General features: G+C 41.6%; 1 protein-coding gene across 1 annotated transcript; it reads left to right on the top strand.

Moving 5' to 3' along the window:
• On the top strand, window positions 459-19,664 carry LOC109841671. Its single transcript, XM_020410620.1, has 13 exons — window positions 459-479; window positions 1,616-1,828; window positions 1,922-2,126; window positions 2,620-2,695; window positions 15,654-15,789; window positions 15,948-16,052; window positions 16,144-16,224; window positions 16,521-16,610; window positions 16,701-16,766; window positions 18,575-18,631; window positions 18,716-18,793; window positions 18,871-18,918; window positions 19,269-19,664. The coding sequence occupies exons 1-13, from the start codon at window positions 459-461 to the stop codon at window positions 19,338-19,340; spliced, it is 1,248 nt and encodes a 415-aa protein (XP_020266209.1). The 3' UTR covers window positions 19,341-19,664.

Genomic DNA, 19,820 nt, shown 5'->3' with positions numbered 1-19,820 from the left:
GGCGAAATGCATAATTTACCCTAAGAAATAAGGTTTTGGTGTGGAAGGGGTACTGGCATTGACTTTTAACACCGGCGAGTGGAGAGATGAGGGTGTAAGTTTAGGATGGGAAAATCTGAAGTTAAAAACTAGCACCCACCACGCAAGAGTTGACTGAATTTGATTTGCCTTTACGTCTCACCTGGCAGTGGAGAAACTACTTCTCCAATAGTAACCATCATTTACGTCTACGACAGTTATAATCTACTTGAGATATATATCACCAGCCTATCAGGATACCCTTCCATGAGTTACAGTCATTTCGATTTTCATTAAAAAGAGTCGTAACCATTTTATTGGATAATAGACGGCTGTGATTGAGAAGCTGGACTGTGAACTAGTGGCGGATAGGCTCTGCATTCGGAGTTGGGTGGAGGATGTTATATGGCCATTCAATATTTGATGCAAAAGAATTCTGAATGGTACCCAACAATGTGCAAGTATGAAGCTGTTTATCCGACTGATGCATTATGTTAGTTTGTTAAACTGAAGATATGAAAGGAAATGATGCCTAGTCTTTTGAAATTAGATGCATTTGTTCCCTTTAATTAAGTCATTGAGTCTCTTTTGCAATGCAGTAAATTTAGGGATGAATACGAGCAAATTGCTCACCGACAAAATCTAACAGTACCTGCTTGCGCAAGTATGACACACGGAATTGGCAAATAAGGCAACAGTATCAATAATATCACAACAAGGACTGGATGATTGATGATGGAAGATAGGACATGTATACATAAGCAATATCTTGACGTAAGTTAAGTTTCAGAGAGTACCAATATATTGTTAAACAGAGAAGCATTATCAAGTGGATCATCATTAGAAAATGTTTGAGCCATGTATTGTAGGGATAAAGGCTTACTAGGACATTTCATCTTCAATTATCAGCTTTAGTTTCATAAGGTAAAGGGTAGATGGTGTAAGAACTATGGAGTCATTATTATAAGTTTAGGTAAAGAAAACATAAAGTTCGGGGAGAAAATTACTGATTTCAAAAGGGTTCACCTTCACTTCATATAGTGCAAGAAACTAAAGTCCAAGAAGCATAAAGTTGCTCATTTGGTTCTATATATAGCAAGTCAGATTATTACAACCAAATAAATCAGAGGGTAAACACTAATATGTTCTAACATAAAATAGAAAAATTAACTTCAGAAAAAAAAACTTATTCAGGAAATTGTAGAACAGGAGAAAATGTCTAGTGTGTTCTAGATTTGTTTGTTTGGTTTCAATAAATACCTGAACACGCTGCACAAAAAGGCCATCACAATCATATTTATACATTAAAAGGAATAATAACTGATTAAATCTCTTTGCAAACTTACTTTCATACTGGAGTATAACCTTCCTGATTAGCGGATTATTCTTTAATATTGCTATTGATATTTATTCTTCTTCCAAAGTACTTCTGCCTGGATTAAACTTTCATGGATGTTTAAATTTTTGTGCCCAGTAAAAATAAGAACAATTTTAATTTATTTTACATGCTATTAAATTTTAATTAAATCAGTTGTAAAGCAAACTGAGTGTTTAGATTATTTGTTAAGCAAGCTAAAATCTCAGATAAATTAATCAGGCTTTAGTAAGGAAAGCTGATCCAGAAGTGATAGATATGCTCCCAAGATCAGTGGATATTGTGGTTGGTGATGTTGGTGAACCTTCGACCCTGAGGGCTGCTGTTGAAGGATGCAACAAGATCATCTATTGTGCGACTGCACGATCAGCTATAACTGGGGATCTCAACAGAGTTGATTACCAAGGAGTGACCAATGTCACTAAAGCATTTCAGGTTTGCATTCTATAGCTGAGTTATCCGCATTAATACCTCTAAGATGCTAATATGCACTGTACTTGGCTTCGCTTGGTGATTATAAACTTGCAGGATTATAACAATCAGCTAGCACAGCTAAGGGCCGGAAAAAGTAGCAAAAGCAAGCTTTTACTTGCTAAATTCAGGTCTCCTGAATCATTGGAAGATTGGGAAGTTCGGCAAGGAACCTATTTTCAGGATGTAGTTGCTACCAAATATGATGGAGGAACAGATGCAAAATTTGAATTTACAGAAACTGGTGAAGCTGTATTCTCAGGTAAACTTGCAAATATACTCCATAATTTTGCCAAATTTGACCAGCCATTATTTTTTTCTAAGGTTAATTGCATACAAACCCTTGTACAATGGCCCAATTGCAGATAGACCCCTTATAGTTCTATTGTTGCAGACAGGCCCCCTGAGTGATTTTTCTTTACTCCTTTACCCTTATAGAAAGAGAATTATTTTTTGACAAATAGACCCCCTGAGGGTTAAAAAATGTCAAAAAAAAAAAAAAATCACTTGTGGGTTCTATCTGAATGAAAGACCTACATGGGTTCTATCTGCAATTTAGTGATATTATAGAGCGTCTATCTGCATTTAACCCTCTTTCTAGTGACGCTTCAATCTGATAACCTTAAATTCAAGAAAGGTGAACTTGTCTTGTATGCAACATCAATTATTTGAACATCCTTTCACTTACCTCTTAAATGTCGTATATATGAGGAAGTTACACATTTTATTTTCCTTTTCTTTTTGCTCCACTGCAGGGTATGTTTATACCAGAGGTGGCTATGTTGAACTCTCAAAGAAGCTTTCCCTTCCATTAGGTTCCACTCTAGACAGGTAATGGGTGCTTTCTTTTGTGAGTTTGAATGAGTTATTTGTTGGGGATTCGAAACAATCAATCGAACCCTTGCCCTTCCGGACCTTGTATTGAAAGTAAGAAAGTAGGAAATTCACCACAAATTAGATCAAAGCTTGTAAAAGAGTAAAGGAGATGAACACACCAGATTTAACGAGGTTCGGCAAACGTGCCTATGTCCTCGGGAGCAACACCACACAATTCTCTTATTAATTGAAGAAGAAATACAAGCTCTCAAACTAGGATTTTATCTCTCTGAGATTCTCTCTCTTTCTACAGTTAAAAAGTTCTCTTTTTTGTATTCTATCAAACCCTAAAAACGTTTAGATATATATAGAGTCCTGGAAGAAACATAATCCAAAACAGATAAGAAAACTGGCTGACTGCGTCGCGGTCGACTGTGGCGGTCAATCGCGCAGGTTTTCTACAGTCAAAAAGCTCTCTTTTTCGTGTTCTATCAAGCCCTAAAAACGTTTAGGTATATATAGAGTCCTAGAAGAAACAGAATCCAAAACAGATAAGGAAACTAGCTGACTACGTCGCGGTCGACCGCGACGGTCGACCGTATCAAACGACAGAGCCCAAAAATCCTACAGAGTATCCACGGTCGATCGCGACGGTCGACCGAACCAAAAACCGAGACCAAAATCCATTATAGAGATTTGTGCAGTCGACCGTCGCGGTCGACCGCCTTCAGCTCCAGGCTCTAACCAGCTCTGTGCACGTTCGCGGTCGACCTCCGCGGTCAACCGTGAAGGCCTCCTTCTGTTTTCTCGATTTTTTCTTCGTCTTCTTGATTCCAGCTTTGGCTTCGACTTTGGGTCTACACTTTAGACTAACAATCTCCCACTTGGAGATCAAAGTGCCATCAGCGAGCTCACTCGAACTCTCCCCTTCTTCGTATGTATCTTCTCCTCCTCGAAAAAACATTTCTTCAATCAATAATATCCCGACGATCTCGCCGATCCTCGTAGTATGGCTCCGCCTTCGTTTTCTACTCGTGAAGGCCAACTGAAGTTACGCACAACTTTAGTTTCTCAATGGTGACTATCTTCGTCAACATGTCCGTCAGATTTTGACTCCCTAAAATCTTCATCAAACGTAACTTTTCGTCTTCAACTAGTGAGCGTATAAAATGGTATTTTACGTCGATATGCTTCGTTATGGTATGATATACTGGATTCTTGGCAAGATGTATAGCGTTCTGGCTATCACAATAAAGAACTCCTCTTTCTTGCTTCAGATCCAACTCTTTCAAATACCCGTTCAACCAGATCATCTCCTTGCTTGTTTCAGTCACCGCGATATACTCAGCCTCGGTTGTAGACAAAATCACAATCTTCTGCAGACGTGAGACCCAGCTCACTGCTGTCGACGCTAAGGTGTAAACATACCCCGTGGTGCTTTGCCTCGTATCATTATCACTGGCGAAGTCCGCATCCACGTATCCCTTCAGCACCAACTCCTTCCTCCTGAAATATAGTGGCTTGTTCGTTTTTCCCCTCAAGTACCGTATTATCCACTTCACGGCCTTCCAATGCTGCTTCATTGGATTGCTTACAAACCTGCTCATAACTCCCACTGCATGGGCGATGTCCGACCTCGTGCAAACCATCGCGTACATGAGACTCCTAATGGCCGAAGAATATGACACCCTGCTCATATGCTCTCTATCTGCATCTGTCTTAGGCGATTGCTCCTCAAATAACTTGAACTGATTTCCAAGGGGCGTGCTAACAACTTTAGTATCCTGCATATTGAACCTCTGAAGTACCTTCTCAATGTATTCAGCTTGGCTCAATCTCAACGTCCCTTTAGCTTCATCCCTACTGATTTGCATCCCTACAATCTGCTTTGTTGCACACAGATTCTTCATTGCAAATTCCTTTGCTAGCTGCTTCTTCAAACTGTTTATATCTTCTAAACACGGTCTTGCTACCAACATGTCATCAACATATAAAAACAAGATAATGAAGCTAGACTCGAACATTTTGAAATAACAGCAATGATCCGAATTGCATCTTCTGTAGCCATTATTTTGCATGAAGTTATCAAACTTCTTATACTACTGTCTCGGAGCCTGTTTTAAGCCATATAAGCTCTTCTTGAGCTTGCACACCATCTCTTCCTTTCTTTCTTCAATGAAGCCAACAGGCTGCTTCATGTAGATTTCTTCATCCAAGTCACCATGAAGAAAGTCAATCTTCACATCTAACTGCTCAAGAAAGAGATCTTCTGTAGCTACCAAACACAACACCACTCTGATGGTTGTGAGCTTCACAACAGAGGAAAATATCTCCGTGTAGTCCACTCATTCCCGCTGTTGAAACCCCTTCACTACTAACCTGGCCTTGAATCTCTTGCTTCCATCACTCTCTTGCTTGACCCGGTAGACCCATTTGTTATGTAAAGCCTTCTTCTGTACAGGTAGCTGGGCTAACTCCCATGTCTCATTAGTGAGTAGAGAATCCATCTCCTCCTGCATCGCATGCTCCCACTGCTGAGATTCACTCACTTGCATTGCCTCTTCATAGCACTCCGACTTACCGCTATCTGTCAATAATAAGTAGTCAAGAGATGAAAGATATCTGGGATTTGGTTTGGGTACCCTGGATGACCTTCTAAGCTCCATGCCCTGGGTAGTTTCTTCTGCACCTAGAGCCTCCTCCGTTCTGTGATCAGAACAAATATCATCACCCCTATCTGAAAGTTCCTTTATATCTATGTACTCGGATCCACCTGCATCCGAAGTGTTGCTCCCACTGCTTTGGTTATCATTGGTATTTTTCCTGTTCTTATACACCACCTCCTCATTCAATATCACGTTCCTGCTTCTGATGATCTTCCTGTTCTTCTCATCCCAAAGACGATACCCGAACTCATCAATGTCGTATCCAATAAATATGTACTTTTGTGACTTAGCCTCTAGCTTGTCCCTGACGTGGTCACTGATATGAACATAAGCCACACAACCAAATACCCGCAGGTGTGAGAGATTGACCTTTTTACCACTCCAAACCTCCTCTAGAATTCCAAAATCTAATGGAACTGAAGGGTCGTGATTAATAAGGTAAGCTGTCGTATACACCGCATCCGTCCAAAATATCTTAGGCAGACCTGCATGTAATCGCATGCTCCTGGTACGCTCTATCAAGGTTCTATTCATCATCTTTGCAATGTCGTTCTGTTGCGGCGTCCCTGAAATAGTCCTCTCTAATCGAATCTCATTCGTAGGACAGAACCTCTTGAACTCCTCTAATTCATATTCTCTACCATTGTCTGATCTCAGACACTTCACCTTCAGATCTGTCTCGTTCTCCACCATGACCTTCCACTTCTTGAAGACTCCGAACACCTTTGACTTGTGCTTCATGACTCATACCTTCCTCGAGTGATCGTCGATGAAGGTGACATAATATATCGAACCGTCAAAAGAAGACATACTGGCTGAACCCCATATATTTGTATGAATCAACTCTAACTTTTGAGCCTTAGGTAGCCTTCCACCCTTCTGGAAACTAACCCTCTTCTGCTTTCCAAAGATGCAGTCTTCACAAACCCCGACTTCCGCGAAGTCGATCCCGGTCGGTTTTTACTGTGAATGTAAGATCTTCACCCCCTTCTCGCTCATGTGCCCTAGCCTGTTATGTCACAAATCTGTACTCTCTTTGCCAGTTACAATTACGAGGGTGTCATTCGCATGTAAGGTGAGGTAGAGAGTCTCGAGTTTGTTGCCTCGGGCAACTATCATCGTACCGTTGGAGATTCTTCACGAATCCCCTGTGAATGTTGAAACATAGCCTTCTGCTCCAAGTTGTCCCACCGAAACAAGATTCATCTTCAGCTTCGGCACGTATCTCATGTTCGTTAAGGTCCACTTAGAGCCTTTCATCTGAATCTGCACTTCACCCTTTCTAATAATATTACATGGCTCGTTATTCCCTAAATATATTTTTTCAAAGTTCCCTGCTACATAATTCTGAAGAAGCTTTTTGTTAGCAGTGGCGTGGAAAGAGGCTCCTGAGTCGATGACCCAAGAATCCGAGTCGCTGTTCATAGCAAGAATCAAGGCATCCTGCACAATATGAGCCTGCTGCTCACCCGCTTTCTTCTTTGGACTCTTGCAGACTGAAGACATATGGCCCTCCTGGCCGCAGTTCCAACACTTCCCTTTGATAGGCCTAACATTCGAGTTCGACATCTTCTTTACTGATTTCGACCGATTCCTGTTCTGTTTCCTTTCTTCTGGCTTCTGCCTCTCTGCTCGAAACATAGAGCTGAATCTAAACCTTCTGATTTGGACGATTTTCTTCTAACCTCCTCGGATAGAATTATGCTAACCACCTCACTCAGCTTTAACCTTTTTTTCCCCGCTGAATTGCTGATTGTCGTCACACAACCTATCCAACTATCCGGTAACTAAGATAGTAACAATAGGGTCTGTACTTCGTCATCAAACGTGATGTCTACAGAGATAAGCTGATCAACAATCGTGTTGAACTCGCTGAGGTGCATCGTGAAGGACCGTCCTTCTGTCATCTTGAGGTTAAAAAAAGTTTTGACGAGATGCACCTTGTTTGCTGCCGACGGTTACTCGTACATCTTCGCGAGTGCTTCCATAAGCCCCACCGTCGTCTTCTTCTTTAATATATTGTGGGCTACTGATTTGACGAGCAACAACCGGATTTGCCCTAAAGCCTTCCTATCGTATCTCCCAATCACCATCTGGCTCCTCTTTCTTCTGTCCCTTCTCTTTGCCCATCAACGGGCGATACAAGTCCTTCTGGTACAGATAGTCCTTCATCTGCGACTTCCAGTATGCAAAGTTTGAACCGTCAAACTTCTCGATCTTTGATTTGTTTTCCTCTGCCATGGCTTTCACACAAATTGCTGAACGAAACTTTGATACCAGTTGTTGGGAATTCAAAACAATCAATCGAATCCTTGTCCTTCTGGACCTTGTGTTGAAAGTAGGAAAGTAGGAAATTCACCACAAATTAGATCAAAGCTTGTAAAAGAGTAAAGGAGATGAACACACTATCGCGCGCCTATGCGGAAGCGTTGCACGCACACACAACGAACTTGAGATCACGGAAGAAGAAAGGCACACACTTGCACAAACGAAGCCAATTACGACAAATCAAACCAAACACAGAGATATACGTGGTTCGGCAATTGCCTACGTCCACGGGGAGAGGATGGAGAGATTTTACTATATGGAGGAGAAATACAACGGGTTACAACTCACAAAATCACTCAAATATTATTCTAACCAAAGCACTCAATTCCCTCATAATATCTCCCTCTCAAAGTGCTCAAAACAATGCTAATTCTCTCTTTTTCTCTCCTTAAGAAACCTTAAAAAACGTGGTCCTATTTATAATAAAACACAATCCCAAACAAAGGAGGATTCCCAAACAAAGGAGGATTCTAAAAACGAGTCTGCCACACCCTGCACCATGGGTGTGGTAGAGGGTGTGGTGCAGGACAGATTTTGTCACACCCTGCACCATGGGTGTGGTAGAGGGTGTGGTGCAGGACAGATTTTGTTACACCCTGCACCGTGGGTGTGGCAGAGGGTGTGGTGCAGGACAGATTTTACCACACCCATGGCAGACACGAATGTAGCAGGCACCATCTCATCGATACTCTCCACCATAAGTGCATATGCAACTGTGTCGGCATACCGTGCTGGCACCCGTATGTCTCTCCTCTGTCTCCGAACCGCAATAGAATCCTAAACCTGAGCCATCGGTCTCTGATCCTACTCATGAGTACCCATATCCTTCGCATCACCGACGTGCTCGCCTGGCGTCACCTCAGTCGGCACTCTAATGATACTGTACCATTTAGACTCTGTGGAGCTGCATCAATCTCCACCACCTGCGATATCTGCTCTATCGGGTCGCTCTCCACCTGATGAGAGCTGGGAAGCTTCAAGATAGAAGTCTCATCGAATGTAACGTCCCTATTCAGCATAATTTTCTTATCAACTGGATCCCAAAGCTTGTATCCATTGACATCACGCTTGAATCCTATAAATATGGCTTTCCTAGCTCGAGGTTCCAACTTATCAGTTTTAACATGATAATATGCAGGGCAACCAAATACCTTAAGCTGGTCATAGTCATGTGCTGTCTCTCCCGACCACATCTCCATAGGGGTGTTCCCCTCAATCGCAGATGAAGGCAGCCTATTAATGAGGTAGCTCGCATAAGAAAGTGTCTCAGCCCAAAAGATCTTCTCCAAACCACTATGCGCCAATAAATATCGAATCTTCTCCAGCAAAGATCGATTTAACCTCTCCGTCACCCCATTCTGCTGAGGTGTATGACTAACTGTGAAGTGCCTTTCTATGCCCTCGTCTCGACATAGCTGCTGAAAGGGGTCTGAAGTATACTCACCGTCGTTGTCGGATCGCAACGTCTTGATCTTTCTCCCAGTTTACAGTTCTAATCTCTTCTTCCACTCCTCAAACAAATCTAGGACTTCACTCTTATGCTTCATGGTGTACACCCAACATCGCCTAGAATAGTCATCAACGAACGTGACGAACCAATATCGACCATCAAGTGATGCCGTCTTGGTGGGACCCCAAACATCTGTGTGTACGTAGTCCAAGATGCCCCTCGTCCTATGAATGACCATCCCGAACTTCACCTTTGTCTTCTTGCCAAGTACACGGTGCTCACAGAATTCCACTTTACCACTCTTGGCTCCCTTCAATAGCCCCTGCTTGCACAATATCTGCAGTGACTTTTCACCTGTGTGTCCTAACCTGTAATGCCAAAGTCTGCTCATGTCCGCCTCTGAAATAGCCAAAGCAACCTGGCCAATCTCGGTGTTCCCCTTCAGATAGTATAAATTACGACTGCGGACTCCCTTCATCACCACCAAAGATCCCTTAATAACCTTCGCTACAGCATCCTCAAAGGTCACCCTGAATCCCTTCGCCTCCAAAGCTCCAACTGAGATAAGATTCTTCTTCAGTTGAGGAATGAATCTCACCTCCTTCAACTCACGGACTACTCCATCGTGCATCCGAATCCTCACAGTACCTATCCCACAAATACCACAAGATTAATCATTTTCCATGACAACAACACCCCCGTCGAGTCTCTCAAATGATGAAAACCAATCTCGCCTAGGAGTCACATGATAAGTAGCGTCAGAATCAATCATCCAATCCGATGCATCCAAATGGTTCACCTCTGGAGTAATCAAAAGAGAAAAACACGAATCATCGGAATCATCGCCTTTCGCAACGTTCACCTCATTGGCCTTCAGGCCCTTTTTCTTGCTATTCTCCTTCTCATTGAGCTTCGGACAGTCTCTCTTCCAATGTCCATGTTCCTTGCAGAATGCACATTGGTTCTTTGCTAATTGGTGGCGACTTCTTGACTTTAACCTTCCTCTATTACCACCTTTCGGATATGGGCTTCTACCTCTTGTCGACAAGGCCTCTCCTGAAGTACTAGCGCGGGAAGTCTCCTTATCCTTCCTCTTCAAATCGTAGTTCGTCAATGCGTTAGTCACTTCACTATAAGTGATAGAAGATCTCTCGTTCAGCAACATAAGCACGAAGGTATCATACTCCTCCCAAAAAAAAATAGCCTTGTACTCATCCGTGATCTTCTCATCCACGTTCGCCAAGTGATACGGATGTATCTTCTCTTCGGAACTTAGCGATCCTCATGGGAGCTTGAGGATAGATGATTCTTATACTAGCATGAGAATAGGGGGTGTCAAACAGTATAAGGGAACACAGGAGGAAGCGTGGAACAAGACGACGAGCAGAAGAATCGAAGTACCCAGTTTTCAGCCTGTGAGTCGACTCATGACTGTTATGAGTCGACTCATCAGGTTGAGTCGACTCATGACTGTCATGAGTCGACTCATCGCTGGTTATTGAGATTTCTCCAGTTTCTGTCGAGTCGACTCATCTCAGTCATGAGTCGACTCATCGAGGGTTTCCTGGTTCGTTTGGGATTCTGTTCACACGAATTTGGTTTTGGGTCTGGTTATTTACCAAACTGCCATCCACGTTTGTACACCTATATAAGGGATTGTTTTAGGGTTTCTAAACATCTTTTAGATCAGAGAGTTTAATCAAGAGAGATTAGATTCTAGATTGAGATTTGGAGAGCTTGTTCTTCAATTCTAGAGTGAGATTGTAAGGGAGAGATTGTAATCTTTTGTTCTTCATAATCTAGAGAAGGTATTTTCCTTCGCCAAACTGAATTGTTCTTGTGTTTTGGTCGTCCTCTTCTCAACCCACCTTTTGGTAATTCCGCGACCAAAGGGTGCTCGCACGGTAACTCGTATCAAGTTGGTATCAGAGCGAACAGATCCTACGAAGGGGGCATCCTGTGCATGGTCCTGGCTCGTTCGCAATACAAGGAGCTTGACGAGATCCTTATTTCATTGGAAGGAGTCCGAGTTTTAAGGAAGAAGAAGATGACTGAAGGAGACAATTCAACGAGGATTGATGCATTGGAGAAGCAGATCGAGACAATAGGTTCGACTCTCACACAACTCGTCAGTCTTATCCATGGAGGTGGCAAACAAGGTGAATCTTCTTCGAAGAAAATTGTTGAGTCCGATGTGGAAAGAGTAGATTCAGATTCCGACGAGGAGGAGGAGACCATTAAGACTGTATTGCATCAAGGTGGTAAGAATTCTTATCAGAACCTGAAGATTGACTTTAAGGTGGAGATTCCTGTTTATGATGGGAGTGTTGACGTCGAGAGGCTTGACGACTGGATCGAGCGGATGGAGACGTATTTTACTCTTTATGGCTATTCGTCGAAAGAGAAGATTGTGTTCGTGACTTTAAAGCTTTCAGGACACGCGTTGACGTGGTGGAAATCCTACTACAAGCAGGAGAAGAAGGCGGTGTCGTGGACAAGTTCAAGGAGCTACTTAGGAAGCAGTTCTACCCGGTGGGATTCCTTGAAGAACGTTGGTACAAGTGGTACGGCTTGCGCCAAAGGGTCAATCAAACCGTTCACGAATACACTACGGAGTTCCAGCAGCAGGCGATGGTCCTCAACATTGCGACAGAGGAATATTCCGTGTTTATGAAGTATATGGCGGGATTGAGCGATCACATCCGAAAGGAGATGAGGCTATTCACGGTGGAGACTATTACAGAGGCGAGCGTGAAGGCCATACTCCAAACAGACGGGAGGCGAGTCTAGTGGTTCTCAATCTAAGGAGGAGAAGAAAAAGGGTGATCCAGGGAAAGCAGGGCTGATTTGTAATCACTGCAAGAAAACATGGCATACAGCTGATCGGTGCTGGGAGAAGTATCCTCATCTGAAGCCAAGAGGGTTGAAGAGGAAGGAGGAGAAAAAGACATACATGATAGCTCAAGGTCCGAAGGAAGTCCCGGGGATGACAGAGCCCAACAGCAGTCTCAATCTTATGACGAGAAAACAGACCACGAAAGAGGACGACGACCCGAGAGAGCAACTCTTTGTTCTTAAGTTGCAAGTGAAGACCAGTTTGGTTGATGCCATTGTTGATTCGGGCAGCGAGAAAATTTGATATCCGAGGCATTGGTGCAGAAGCTAAGCATCCGAAGCCCTATCCATTGGGGTGGATTCAGAAGGAGGAGAAACTGAGTGTAGTTGATCAATGCACTGTCAGATTTGCGCTCCACGAGTCGTATATTGACGAGGTCACGTGCGACGTCGTTCCATTGGATGTTTGTCAGATTATATTGGGCAATCCGTACTTATGGGATAGATATGCGATCTACGAGAGGCGGGCTCAGAAGTACACCTTCACTAAGGATGGTGTAAAGTTTATATTTCGTTCGGCATCTCTTCCGAAGGAGACAAGCTTGGGGACGGTGACGCGAGCGAAGAGACTAGTGAATGCAAGCAAGAAGTTTGTCTCGCTGTGCATTAGACTTCCAGAAAAACCATCGACAAAGGATTGCAATTTAGAGCGAACGGTGACTATGACGAGACGCGGGACGAATGAGTTGTTTCCGGTCGGACGTCGAGACCGGATTCCTAGCAAGGCCAGGTGGTGCAGAAAAGATGGAGGAGCTCAAGAGTTTCCTCAGCAAAAGTTCTAACTTGAACGGGACTTCAAGTTCTTAAAGAGGGGACACATGATACGGGTGTATCTTCTCTTCGGAACTTAGCGATCCTCATGAGAGCTTGAGGATAGATGATTCTCATGATAGCATGAGAATAGAGGTGTCAAACAGTACAAGGGAACGCAGGAGGAAGCATGGAACGAGACGACAAGCAAAAGAATCAAAGTATCCAGTTTTCAGCCCGTGAGTCGACTCATAACAGTCATGAGTCGACTCACAGGCTGAAAACTGGGTACTTCGATTCTAGATTGAGATTTGGAGAGCTTGTTCTTCAATTCTAGAGTGAGATTGTGAGGGAGAGATTGTAATCTTTTGTTCTTCATAATCTAGAGAAGGTATTTTCCTTCGCCAAACTGAATTGTTCTTGTGTTTTGGTCGTCCTCTTCTCAACCCACCTTTTGGTAATTCCGCGACCAAATGGTGCTCGCACGGTAACTCGTATCACCAAGTCCGACAATAACTTAATGTAGTTATTCACATGAGCTGCAAGCGAGGTACCTCGGGACATCTGGAATCTGAATAACCTACGCAGCAAATATAACCTGTTCTCAACACTCTTCGTAAGATACTTATTGTTGAGAATTTCCCACATCTTCATCGCAGACGTTACCCCAATCACATCATATTTCAGCTCATGTTCCAAACAGGACCTGATCACCCCACAAGCATTCCTATTCATCTTTTCTCATACCGACTCTTCATATTTAGGTGGCCTCACATCGATCATGATGGTCTTCTCTAAATTTTGAGCATTGAACACATCCTGTACGTCGCTCATCCACAAACCAAAATTGATTTTACCGTCGTATTTCACTACACTAATCTTAGTGTTCTGAAAACCCACTTGAACTGTGTCGATCATCTTGCTGCTTTCACCAACTTCTTCACCCATAATCACAAATTCCAAATTGCAAGGAAAGATTCAAACTTTGAAAGGAATAAGAAATTACCCAACTGAACCTTAGATTGGATTCCAAATAGAACTCCTAACCACACGAGGAAAGCGAGATCTTCAACGGTAACTTCAAACTCTAACTCTACCAAAGCCTAGAACTCCAAGAACCAAGCTTCCAACTGAATCTTCCTCCACCTAATCCAAAACCCTAGATCTGAAATCTGAGCTCTGATACCACTTGTCGCGCGCCTATGCGGAAGCGTTGCACGCACACACAACGAACTTGAGATCACGGAAGAAGAAAGCCACACACTTGCACAAACCAAGCCAATTACGACAAATCAAACCAAACACAAAGATATACGTGGTTCGGCAATTGCCTACGTCCACGGGAAGAGGATGGGGAGATTTCACTATATGGAGGAGAAATACAACGGGTTACAACTCACAAAATCACTCAAATATAACCCTAACCAAAGCTCTCAACTCCCTCACAATATCTCCCTCTCAAAGTGCTCAAAACAATGCTAATTCTCTCCTTTTCTCTTCTTAAGAAACCTTAAAAAATGTGGTCCTATTTATAATAAAACACAATCCCAAACAAAGGAGGATTCCCAAACAAAGGAGGATTCTAAAAACGAGTCTGCCACACCCTGCACCATGGGTGTGGCAGAGGGTGTGGTGCAGGACAGATTCTGCCACACCCTGTACCGTGGGTGTGACAGAGGGTGTGGTGCAGGACAGATTCTACCACACCCATGGCAGACACCACACCAGGGTCTGGTGGAGTCTGTTTTGGGTTATTCTTCACGTTTTTCACAATTCCTTCGCCGTTTTCACACACACCAGATTTAACGAGGTTCGGCAAACGTGCCTACGTTCTCGGGAGCCACACCACACAATTCTCTTATTAATTGAAGAAGAAATACAAGCTCTCAAACTAGGGTTTTATCTCTCTGAGATTCTCTCTCTTTTCAACAGTCAAAAAGTTCTTTTTTTTTGTGTTCTATCAAGCCCTAAAAATGTTTAGGTATATATAGAGTCCTGGAAGAAGCAGAATCCAAAACAGATAAGAAAACTGGCTGACTGCATCGCGGTCGACCGTGACGGTCGACCGCGCAGGTATCGCGCCCGCGGTCGATCGCGGCGGTCGATCGTATCAAACGACAGAGCCCAAAAATCCTACAGGGTATCCACGGTCGACCGCGACGGTCGACCGAACCAAAACCCGAGACCAAAATCCATTACAGAGATTTGTGCGGTCGATCGTCGCGGTCGACCGCCTTCAGCTCCAGGCTCTAACCAGCTCTGTGCACGTTCGCGGTCGACCTCCGCCGTCGACCGTGCAGGCCTTCTTCTGTTTTCTCGATTTTTTCTTCGTCTTCTTGATTCCAGCTTTGGCTTCGACTAGCAGAGTTCGGTCGACCGAGTCGGTCGACCGACGCACTATCTATGAAATTTTTCCTGTTTTGGGTATTTTGAACATTTCACTCATGTTTGAGAGTTTGACTGGACTATCTGACATTGGTATATAGTCTTACCATGTGTCCAGGCATGATAGATGACCCGATGGTACCAATTATGGATATATACACTGATTTGACTGTGAATTGATATAGGTAGATCTCACTATGTATTCCACGATCGTCGCGGTCGACCGCCTTCAGCTCCAGGCTCTAACCAGCTCTGTGCACGTTCGCGGTCGACCTCCGCCGTCGACCGTGCAGGCCTTCTTCTGTTTTCTCGATTTTTTCTTCGTCTTCTTGATTCCAGCTTTGGCTTCGACTTTGGGTCTACACTTAAGACTATTATTATTTGCTCGTCCAGCTGAATATAATGTACAAACTAGATTCATCCTCTTCCTACCTAGATCATATATTTTCAATCAAACAGAGACTCACAATTTTCTAAAATTATCATCTTGCCTTGATAGATATGATGGCTTGCTTCTCTCTGTCGGTGGAAATGGAAGGTCCTTTGTTTTAATTCTCGAGGCTGGCCCATTAGCTGATACTTCTCAAAGCAAACTATATTTTGCACGAATGACCACAAAAGTGGGCTTTTGCAGGGTCAGAAACTCCTTTGCTTAGTAGCCTTTTCTCATTTATTTTATCTATTTCTTCATTATGAACCGAGTGTGTTGTTAGATTGACAATTAAATAGTTTCAATATGCCATATAACACTTATCAATATTAACTTTTTGTTACTCATAACTGCATTTTGCAGGTAAGAGTGCCATTTTCATCTTTTCGTCCAGTGAAACCAGATGATCCTCCACTAGATCCTTTTCTTGTGCATACTTTAACTATTCGCTTTGAACCAAGACGACAGGTTTGCTAGTCACTTGTCCAACAAAGTGGATTTTGAGATACCTATAGAATGTGTTATTGTTTTTTATACTTTCTCCTTATCCTTGCTGCAGAGACCTCTTGAAGCATCTGCGGGAAATAGGCAGGATCTAAGAAGCTTCAAACTAATAATGGAATATATAAAAGCCCTACCTGTAAGTTGCTCTGCGTTCATCTAGTTATTTCTTTGTAATATCCTATAATACTATGCCCACTTGCTCCCTGCAAGAGTGTGGGGAGTTATTCTTAGTTGTATTTGAATCTTACATAAATCATTTAGATTTGGCTTCTCACTTTGAGATTTATAACTGAACCACCTTCCTAACTTTGCAATAGGCCTACATTGACGTACTTCTTTATGTTAATCAAATATCTCTGCTCTCTAATGTTATCCCTTCTATGCTTGTTTGATCTCGTTAAGGAATTCAGTTCTTTTATTAAACTTTTACAGACTGGGCAAGAAACAGATTTTATATTGGTCTCTTGCACGGGATCTGGAATTGAACCTGGAAGAAGAGAGCAGGTTCTTAAAGCCAAGAAGGTGCTCCATTTGACAATATAGCACATCATCCATTTTAGTTTTTCTATCTGAAAACTTGGAGCAAACTAACATTAGCTCCATTTCCTTTAGGCTGGTGAGGAGTCTCTAAGAAGATCAGGACTTGGGTACACAATCGTTCGTCCTGGTCCTTTGCAGGTACTTACTGACCTCACGCGATAGTGTTTGTATTTAGGGACTTTTGATTCCTATGATGAAACATCATGAGGAAACCACGTCCAGTTTTAAATCCTGTATTTGATCTATTTGACTAAAATAATAATAATAATAATGTTCTCATGAAGGCACTATTTTAATGGAAAGTCTAGGTTTAATACAGCAATGCCAGTAATCAGCATTACTGAATTTAGTGATGTGAAAAATGAAAAAGGGCCTGCTTGTTATTAAAGCATTACCATAACTGATATTTGGTTGTCTATAGAGGTACTAATACAAAAATGGATGCCAATACAGAAGCAGAGGACATTGGAATTGGCTATGAAAAATCAGTAGAATAGTGACAGAAACAAGTATGCATTTTTTCTAAGAAGTTAGAAAATGCATATAAACAACATATACTGTGAAGGAATCAGTAACTATATGGACATGAATTGAACCTATCCTAATTGAATACAATGATGATGTTGACAAGTTAATGAGTTCTGGGTGTGAGATGATTTTATATAAGTCCAATACCAGCTGGATCCAGAAGCTCTCAAGATTGTTCAATGTTAATCATGAGTTTTCCAGCGTTATATGTGGTGCCTTGTTGATAGTAGTCACAATTAACGTAATAAGCTCTGGAAAATTCTGAAGAGATGTTAACCCATCTAGATTGGGAGTGTTCAAGTCAGAAACATTTACTTTAAGCCATCTCGTGTGCATGCTTCAATGAAGACAAACCCATATTGGAGAAATACCCAATACTTGGATACTCGGATATCAGAAACATATATCCAAAAATATGAGATTGAAAATCGAGTTTGTGAATGACGAATTTATACTATAATATCTTTAAATGTAATGCATTTATATAATTTGTCCTGGTTCTTGATAAAGGATAAACATAATGCGTTTGTCTAGTTTCTTCATTATTTTTAATAAGGGATATGATAGTGATTGTTGCAACAAGTGCTATTCTGTACGACATGAACACATTTCATAACATCTTTTCCTCTTCGAATCATTCTATAGTTTACCACATGCTATGATGATGGCCATCAACCACAAATAAATATTTAGATGGCTTTGTTATTAGCCATATCCGTAATGCATCGATATTCGTGCGTCATGTGCAGTCTGAATATATGTGTATAACTTCTCCCATTTCCTTAATGTATATGTGCCCTAGTTTTAAATTTCCGTATCTTCATGAGATTATCAGGTTATACCCATATTCCTTTTCCGTGTCTGCAGCAATGCTTTATTGCAGTAGGGAAGACTGATTCGTTCAATTGGTGCAAGCTTACAGCTTAAATTTGGCGCATCCAAAAAAATTATAATCATTAAATCTGTATAATACACATATCTCTAGTGAATATGATTAAGTAATATGTATAGTAATATCAATCTATGAATTCATCAATAAAAGCCTCTATCTCGTGAGGGAAAAGCGACCAAAGGTCACCAACATTTAGGGTGTTATTTGGCAACTTCAAAATTGAACTAGGCTAGACTAGTTTTTTCTTAACTAGGCCAATGTTGAACCGTATTAAGGGTTGGTTCACAAAAGAACTAGTTTAGGGACAATATTTTGAACTAGAAAGAACTAGTTCAATTTGGGACCAATTTTTGCCAAACTAAAAAAACAAGGATTTGGACCAATGTGGTACCACTTAAACAAGTTTTGTGGAGTTGCCAAACATAAGCTAGCTTTTCAACTATCTTATGTTGTGTAAAAAAAAAGGACACTACCTGATGTTTTTTGAGTTTTGATCATCATCAACGCATTTACACTGTTTTTCTAGGAAGAACCTGGGGGTCAGCGAGCTTTGATCTTCGATCAAGGAAACAGGATCTCTCAAGTAAGATACCAATACAGGATTATATTTCAAGAACTTAAACATGTTCTCTGACAACATCGATTCATAATATTCACTTCATTGCAGGGTATAAGCTGTGCTGATGTTGCAGATATCTGTGTAAAGGCACTGCATGACTCAACAGCAAGAAATAAGAGTTTTGATGTAAGTTTCATGTTTCTCTGCCACTTTCTTTCATCTGAGATTCAAAGTGAGATCTTACGTGCTTTTGATGCGCGCAGGTTTGTTACGAATATGTCGCCGAGCAAGGGAGGGAACTTTATGAACTGGTATGATGAACTGAGTTTTAAATTGCTTATAGACCCCTCGAAGTATTCTTGTTTTGAACTTACAACCCCTATAGTTTCATTGTTGCAGATAGACCACCGGATTAAATTTTGTTGACTCTTTTACCCTAGGTGAAATTTTTATAGATATTGCCTCTGGGTAAACTAGTCAAAAAATCTGCTCCAGGGAATCTATCTACAACAATTAAACTACAGCGATAATAAGTGGAAAACAATAACACTTCAAGAGGTCTATGTGAAATTAACCCATTTTTAAATTAATGGTAGCTTGTTATCACATTTTTTAGAACTGATTGTTCCCCCCTGAGCTACTATTCTTATTGCCTGTGAAGGTTGCACATTTGCCCGACAAAGCGAATAACTATCTTACTCCAGCATTATCAGTTTTAGAAAAGAACACCTGATAACTACAGCTCTCTGTTCCAGCAAAAGCCTGATACGAGTGAGGACTCTATTGTAAAGAAAGCTAAATCCATCTTGTTTGAAAAAGAAAAGAGGTATATTTATAAAGCCCATTGGTATTATTTGTGTATAAGCTGTGCTATACATGTATATTTTCAAAATGACTGGAAAGTTGCATCATGTAATGGAACTGAAGTTATACACGTCGTGGCTCTTCCATGCCTCGCTCTCTTTTTCTTCAACGTTCACAGTAAGTGAGACTTAGTTTGTAGAAGACTAGCTACCGAAAAATGTATCATGTGAAGAACTGAAGTTTTTTCTCGTTCTATCTACTTACAGCTGCAACAATTTTAATACTTAGATTAATAGATTTGAGGCTTAATCTTAGGTTTTCAGATATAACATCATATGAACTATATATATGTTTTATCAACATTAGCTAGTTTTCTTATATTCTTTATATATATATATATATATATATA

The sequence above is a fragment of the Asparagus officinalis genome, chromosome 5, assembly GCF_001876935.1.
Source record: "Asparagus officinalis chromosome 5, Aspof.V1, whole genome shotgun sequence".
NCBI classification, from domain to species: Eukaryota; Viridiplantae; Streptophyta; class Magnoliopsida; order Asparagales; family Asparagaceae; genus Asparagus; species Asparagus officinalis.
Note: the sequence above shows the minus strand (reverse complement) of the source record. Positions and strands in the feature narration are given on the sequence as shown.